Source organism: Silene latifolia, chromosome 9 (assembly GCF_048544455.1).
Source record: "Silene latifolia isolate original U9 population chromosome 9, ASM4854445v1, whole genome shotgun sequence".
NCBI classification, from domain to species: domain Eukaryota; kingdom Viridiplantae; phylum Streptophyta; class Magnoliopsida; order Caryophyllales; family Caryophyllaceae; genus Silene; species Silene latifolia.
Genome location: NC_133534.1, coordinates 127016716 through 127025121, shown reverse-complemented (window position 1 = coordinate 127025121; position 8406 = coordinate 127016716). Strand labels below are relative to the sequence as shown.

At 38.4% G+C, this 8406-nt stretch overlaps 1 protein-coding gene across 1 annotated transcript; it reads left to right on the top strand.

Moving 5' to 3' along the window:
- Nucleotides 1-990: 990 nt before the first annotated feature.
- On the top strand, nucleotides 991-1731 carry LOC141601566 (uncharacterized). The gene has a single exon (XM_074421861.1). The coding sequence runs from the start codon at nucleotides 991-993 to the stop codon at nucleotides 1729-1731; it is 741 nt and encodes a 246-aa protein (XP_074277962.1).
- Nucleotides 1732-8406: the final 6675 nt, after the last annotated feature.

Here is an 8406-nt window from a genome sequence, read left to right as displayed (position 1 = left end):
AAAGTCTCCATCCCGAAATGTGACATACCCACAATGGTAGAAGCGTTTAGGCGAGGACTTCACCACGATTAAGATCTATACAGGGAACTCACCAAGTACCCGTGTACAACCTTCGAGGAGTTACAGCAGCAGGCAGTGGCTATCATGTGTCTAGAGGAGGATGAGCCCATGAGGGATGTATACGATACAGATCGTAACAACAGGAAAATCACCACAGAAAAGAAAGGCGAATGATTTAAACCATACAGTAAGAACACCGTAAACAAAGTTTCAGGAGACGCCGATTGGACGGAAAGTGCCAGCTTGCCTCCCAAGTTGAGTGAATACGGATTCACCGCCGGCATCACATGAGTGTTGAAGGCATTGATGTTAAACTAATCAACTTCTACTCACTAGCTTAGGTATTCCACCATCCATGACAAGCAATAAAATAAGGTAGCAGCAAAAGTATGATAACTAACATAAGTCAAAGAAGTGAATAGCATTCTCTACCGTACTTATTTTACACATGTTTTGTAGACTTTTTCCTAGCTTAAGTATGAAAGCCATTATTTGAATAGTGTATGCTTGAGTATAAATAGGATAGCTTTGTGCTGGGTATTGTACTCAGAACTCACAAGCAAAACAAACAATAAGAAAGTTTGTACGTAAGAGTTTAGTGAGTCAATAATATTAGTGAGTTAAGAGTGTGAGTGTTTATTTGTAATTGGTATATTTCCAATTTATTTGAGTGATAATAAACTTATTGTAAGAGTGCAATTTATTATTATTGTCTTACTCTTATCACATAATATTTTTCATTACGCTTTTGTATAAAATACACTCTGATTCGCTACATTTGGCATCAGAGCCAGTAAGGCGGAGTGTTATATATCTTGTCCAAATATTGATCCGGGGACAATATTTTCTTAGTGTGCACAGTCCGGGACTGTGAAGCAAATTGGTCGGGGATTAAGCTTACTTGATTGAGCCGAGCATCGTCAAGTCACCATGGGAGATATCAACTTTTCAACTAGTGGTATTGAGAAGTTAAACAGTGGAAATTACAGTACGTGGAGCACACGTATGCAATTCTATCCGTTGCGACAAGATTTTTGGAGCATCGTTGGCGGTGGTGAAACCGCCAAGCCATCTAGAGGAGAAGAACTAAAGAAGTGGAAGGTCAAAGCCGGAAAGGCTATGTATGTATTAACAGCAACCGTCGGGGATGATATGCTGTACCGCATCAAAGATGTAGAAACACCAAAAGCGGCATGGGACACTTTAAAAGAGTTGTTCTCAAAGAAGAATTATGCTCAGCTCCAATTGCTCGAGAATGAGCTAATGTCGGTTCGAAAAAATACCATGTCGGTAAATGAATGGTTTACCAAAGTCAAAACTTTGTGTGAGCAAATCACAAAGTTGGATCCTGAAAATCCAATCACGGATACCAGGATTCGAAGAATTATTATCTTCGGTTTAAGGCCAGGTTTCAGTACTCTTATCGCAACAATTCGAGGTTGGGCTACACAACCAACTCTTATTGAGTTTAAAAATATGTTAGCCAACCAAGAAGCTCTAGATAAGCAAATGTCTGGAGCATCCATCAAGGAAGAAGAAAAGGCTCTATTTGGTAATAAAAAGTCATACCAAGGAGGTGACAAGAGAAATTCTGGGTCGAGTTCGCAAGGCGGTTCAAATAGAAAGCCAGGAGGATTCAGAAAAGGCCAAGGAAGAGGAGGCTTCCAATAAGGGGGAGCTCGTCAAGATCGACAACCAAACCATCAAAGAGGTCAGGTGCGCCCAGATGTTGTTTGCTACAATTGTGGTTAAAAGGGACATTATGCTCGAGATTGTTGGTCAAAACAAGCAGAAGGAAATGTCGAAACATCAAACGAGCACAAAAATAATGAAATTTAATGGGATGTTCAAGCTTCATATTTAGTTGAACAAGAAGGTTCAAGCAAGAATTCGACAGTGCACGAATCAATGGCATTAGTCGCGGAAAGTGACAACTTAACCAATTATAAAGATGATTGGATAATTGATTCAGGTTGTTCGAATCACATGACGGGAGACAAAGAGAAGTTTCTTAGCATGTCAGAGTTTGTGCTGGGTGTCAATTTGGCAAAGCACACCAACTACCATATGAGGAGTCAAAGTTCATGGCGGAGGCACCTCTAGAGTTAATTTATTATGACCTATTTGGTCTAGTGAAGTAACCATGACTTAGTGGTTATCGTTACATGATCACTTTCATTGATGATTTCTCAAGATATGTGTGGGTTGATTTTTTAAAGAAGAAATCAGAAGTTTTTGACAAGTTCAAAACTTTCAAAGAAAAAGTGGAAAAAAGAAGTTGGCAGCAAGATTCAGTGTCTACGTACAGACAATGGGGGAGAGTTCACATCCACAGAATTCACACGATATCTACAAGATTGTAAGATCAAACGTCAGTTGACGTGTCCAAACACTCCACAACAGAATGGAGTGGCAGAGAGGAAGAATCGGCATCTGGCCGAGACATGCAGAAGTATGGTACATGCCAAAAATGTACCCCCATGTTACTAGGCTGAATGCGTGAAGACAGCTGCACATGTGGCAAATAGGCTACCACAAGCGAGACTAGAATATGTCTCTCCATTTCAGAAGTTGTGGAAGCTAAAACCTGATGTGAGTCATTTCCGAGTTTTCGGATGTGTATGTTATGTTTTCGTTCCAGATCATCTTCGTACCAAGTTTGATAAGAAGGCAATTCGCTGCATCTTTCTTGGGTATGATGATCAAAGGAAAGGTTGGAAATGCTGTGATCCAACTACTGACAAGTATCATGTGTCAAGAAATGTGGTGTTGATGAAGCATCATCTTGGTGGTCACCACAAGCCGTGTTACTGCCAGACTCAAAGGAGATTGAGGAAAAACTTAAGGATAAGATAGATGAGGAAAATGACCAATTAAGCGAGAGTGATGGTGAATTAGAAAGTGAAGAATCTCAACATTCACCAGCAAAAGAGAAAAGTCCTTGGCGAACAGGAGTACACCATAGAACTCCTGAGGAAGTAAGACCGAGTCAGGGTGAAATGTCATTATCCAAGATAAGGATAGTCAGCAATAAGTGAGGAGAACTAGCCGGCCACACAAGCCAAATCCTAAATATGCAAATGCAGAAATGGTGGAGAACACCGTGAAAGAGCCAAGTAGTTATGATGAGGCCGCTCATAGAAAAAGACCCGATGAAGGCTATGGAAAAGGAAATCCAAGAACTTCATCAAAATGAAACTTGGGAGTTAGTGCCAAAGCCAAGTGATGTTAAACCCATTTCATGCAAGTGGGTGTATAAAGTGAAGACCAAGCCAGATGGCTCTATTGAAAGGTACAAGGCACGACTAGTAGCTCGAGGATTCTTTCAGCAATATGGGCTATATTATGATGAAACATTTAGTCCGGTTGTGAAGATTACCACGGTACGTGTTTTACTAGCACTTGCAGTTAGTAATTTATGGATGTTGTGGCAGATGGACGTGAAGAATGCATTTCTTCATGGCGACCTTGATAGAGACATATACATTGATCAACCAAAAGGGTTTGAGAGTTATGATCAACATTACGTATGTAAGTTGAAGAAAGCTCTTTATGGATTGAAGCAGGCGCCACGAGCATGGTAGGGTAAGATAGCCGAATTCTTACTACAAAGCGGTTATTCAGTTGCTCCTACAGATTCGAGCTTGTTTGTGAAAGCTCAAGATGGAAAGTTATCATTGGTCCTTGTTTATGTGGATAATCTTGTCATCACTGGAGACAATGATAAAGAGATTCATAAATTAAGATCAAATCTCTCAATAAGGTTTCATATGAAAGAGCTTGGAGAGCTAAAGCATTTTATTGGTCTAGAGGTAGACAGAACCAAAAGTGGGATATTTTTTTGTCAACAGAATTACGCCCAAGATATTTTGGAGAAGTACGGGATGCTCGATTAAAAACCCGTGTCGACTCCAACCGAGATCAATGTTAGATTATGTTCTACAGCGGGTAAAGATTTAGAGGATGTGACGATGTATAGACAACTCGTGGGAAGTCTTATATATCTCACATTGACTCGACCTGATGTCGCTTACGTGGTAAGCGTGGTTAGTCGTTTAATGCAAAATCCAAAGAAGTCTCATTTGGAAGCAATACGACGTATATTGTGGTATATTAAAGGAATAGTTGACTATGGAATATTGTACCCAAGTGGTGAATTGTCTGAAATTCACGGGTATTATAATGCTGATGATGAGCGTTGTCGTCACACGCTCTCAAACACATTTATATTCTCAACAAACAACTAGTAAGTGGTTAAGTCAAGGTCGGTCCACGGGACGGTGTGCTTTAGGTTCTAAGTCTATCTATCTCAATTTATGCTAATGTCACAAATATTGGGGGTTGGAGTTGTGTGCTATACTATAACAAGGAAATATAAACAATACAAGTAAATAGAAATGGAAGGGTAAACAAATGATTAAAGATACTAGGGTGTCATGGGTTTATAGGGGATTCATGGTGGTGATCATACAAACATGTTTACATAGTTACAAGCAAATTATTGTTGTAGTGGAATCGAGTTAGTTTATGTCTTACAATTCATAGGAAGATTTGGGTCCCGAAGCCGAGTCGGTCAAGATTGTACAACACCTACAAGTTGACCTACTTTCTTCCTATTCACTTCTATGCATGGTCTAACAAGACTCGAGTTAGTTTATATCTTACAAGTCTTGTTGAATAGATAAGAGATGTATAAATTCACGGTTTCATAATCAAGGATTTTATCAAGCATAACATGTGCATAGGTTAACACTACAACAAGCAAGCAATCTTATGAGAACATATTAGATTAAGTATGAATCTACCCCCATGTTATAGTTCCCCTAATCCCCCATTAACCCTACCTAAGAGACTACTCACTCATGGTCATGGTAAACATGCTAATAAGGGTGTAAATCATATTAACAAGGTTAAGCATGGTGAATGAGTAAAGCAATAATTAATTAAGCAAAAGGATAAAAGAGATTATACCAACTTAAGGATGATCCAAATATAAAGCAAAGAATAATAGAAGAGAACTTGATTGATTGATGAAGAGTTTTCAATTCTCCAATAATAACCCAATAATCTTCAATTACCCAATAATAAATCTTGAACAATAATTAATGAAAGATTAATGTGTAATTTGTAGAAAGTTTAAGTGCTAATCTAATCTAATATACTCGTAATGAGAGCCTTGCCTCCACTTAGGGGGCTTAATCTAAATTAAAGAAGCATGCTCTCCTCTGAATACAAGAGGGGTATATATAGTAGTATAAGGATTAGCTTAACTACGGGCTTAAATGACGATTAAACCCCTTAAAAGAAGATTAGAGCCTTGCAAGTCTCATGAGGAGCCTCACATCTTCCCATTTGAACCACAGAGGGAGACGCTCGAACTATGCACGGGACGCCCGGATTGCTCTCTGAGTTGCCCGACTTGAACTCGAGCCACTCGGATTGTGATCCAGCATGGCTTCTCCTTCTTTGACTGCCTAAAGATCCTTTTCTTTGCTTTATTGACTTAGGTCTTTAATATTAATCTCCTCTTTAATGCTTGGTCGTTGGATATCATCAATTTAGCTCCGCTTTACTCCATTTAGGCAAGGTTAATGCTCTTCTCCTACAAAGGACACCAAACCTCATAGAATATGCATAGAAGGAGGCTAAAGATAATAAAAGACCATAATACATACTAAGAAGCATAGGAACTAGGCTAGTTAGGGGACTAAATGTGCGTAAATAGGAGTCACATCAAATATCCCCAAACTGAACCTTTGCTCGTCCGGAGTAAAGAGGTGAATAGAACTAGACCTTTATTTAAATTATCCTAATAATAATATAACCGATGTGAGACAATTAGCGGGTCTCACTCTTCCCCTTCAACTCACAACAAGACATCTATAAGGTAAGATGCCTTCTTGCAAGGCAAGGTGGGACTTGCCAAAATGACGATACATCCAAGCATTAAGAACACAAAACAAGTAATGAATGCATCTACAAAAAAATAGCCACTTTCCTCATCTAAGTGGCGGAAATCATCTAAAAGGGAAGCAATTTAAGGGTACACACTCCATCATAGATATTGGTTCTCCTAGTTACTAAGTCTAAGAGGATACAAACAAGTCACCTCCAAGTTGTGTTAAACTAGGTTACCTTTGTCCATAATTGCTAAATGTTTTTGTCAAGAGCCAAGTCCCTTATGGTGTTAGAAACAATGTAGGATCACGGAATTCCCCCTTTTGCCTAGACAAGAAGAAGGGTCGTCCCCTCTCCACCATGCAACAAAGTAGGATCATCAAAGGAGAGAAAGGGTTTCAAGATGCATGAGTTTCACAATGGTAGTTTGCTTTTGATTTGTTTTTCCCCCAAATTGTTGTGTCATTTGACTTTTTGAGAACATTTCTTTGCCATTTTTTATGTTTGGCATTTGGATACTTGGCAAATTTTTCAATATTGCATTTTTGATCATTTTTTTCAAAGTAACCACATTTGTAGCAAGGGTACTTTTATTAAAGCATAGGAGTCTATTTTTGCCCCTCTTTTCATTGATGCAATTTGCAAACTTTTTGATTTCAATCTTTGTACTTGAACTCAATTTGGTGATTTTTGTGCCCATTCCCTTTTGTTGACAAAAATTAATGATAAAAATGAAAGAACGATTGCATGGCATTAAGGGTCACCTTGGAATAAACGGTAGGTAAGGAGTTATCACACCACAAGGTACTCTTGACTAGGCCTTAGGCCATGGGTCAAAGGATACTAGTATGATACATCCTAGGGTGTCTTGAGGGTATTCTAGCAAACAAAGTATCAAGGAGAAAAATTATCTACAAGGGCCTTATATAGACTTGTCAAGCTTCCGAAATAAGCATTTTCACAAAATTTTCTAACCATGCAAACTACATGCCATGATGCAACTATCATATATACAACTCTAATGCATATACTTCTATCAACTATTATGCCATATAGTCTAGATGCAACTCCTAACAACACATAGATACACAAACCGCAACAGCAAAATACAACACATCCTCCTTAACATGTAAGCCCATCCTCCTCATATGAATAATGAAAATAAATGGAAGGGAAATAGAGATAAGAGCGATCATACCAAGCCGTCTTCACATTCCTTTGACAATGCCTCAAATGTAGTGTTGTATCTATGTGATAAGAGAACAAAAACACATGTATATACAATTCTACATTACTAAATTAAAGAACATGTTTTTGGTTTTTGAAATTTTCAAATTTTTATATATTTTGTTTTTTATGAAATTTAAAGAACATATTTTTGAGATTTTTAAAAAAATTTCAAATTTTTATGTATTTTGGAATATAAATTCCCATCCCCCACTTATTTTGGACATTATCCTCAATGTACATGTAGGAGTAGGAATAAAAAAGAAATACATGTTTTTGGATTTTTAAAGATTTATGGAAATAAAGTACGAAAGCAAATGCAATGATATGAATGAATGCATGCTCTAACTAAATGCAATTCTGTATGACATATATAACAAATGAATGCAATCTAAACTACACTAGATGATGCATGTTCTTTATTAAGCTATGGTCACCTATGATCAAACCTTCCCAAACAGATTTAAGCACTATTTCTAGTGTAAAAAGAAATAGGTTTGGTCATTAGTGACGATGCATGAATTCTATTCTATATGCAACTAACTACATGAACCATGTGAGATATAATAGTACAACGATTTGCTTAACTAAGGGCTTAAATGACGATTAGACCCCTTAAAAGAAGATTAGAGCCTTGCAAGTCTCAGGAGGAGGCTCATGTCTTCCCATTTGAACTGCAGGGGGAGACACTCGACCTATGCACGGGGCGCCCGGATTGCTCTCTGAGTCGCCTGACTTGAGCTCGAGCCGCACGGATTGTGATCCAGCATGGCTTCTTCTTCTTTGACTGCCTCAAGATCCGTGGGGATCGTTGAGGGGTCGTGGGGGTCTTCACTATTGCCCCTTTTCTTTTCTTTATTGACTTAGGTCTTTGGTATTAATCTCCTCTTTGATGCTTGGTCGTTGGATATTATCAATTTAGCTCCGCTTTACTCCATTTAGGCAAGGTTAATACTCTTCTCCTACAAAGGACACCAAACCTCATAGAATATGCATAGAAGGAGGCTAAAGACAAGAAAAAACACTAATACATACTAAAAATCATAGGAACTAGGCTAGTTAGGGGACTTAATATGCGTAAATAGGAGTCACATCAGCTGATTATGCCGGTGATCATGACACACGTCGATCAACTACCGGGTATATGTTTAGTCTTTGTTCCGGTGCTATTTCGTGGTGTAGTAAGAGGCAACCTACTGTATCATTGTCAAGTGTAGAGGC

What these genes read in the sequence shown, in the direction of transcription:
- LOC141601566 (XM_074421861.1), top strand. Translation starts at nt 991, where the DNA reads ATGGGAGATATCAACTTTTCAACTAGTGGTATTGAGAAGTTAAACAGT.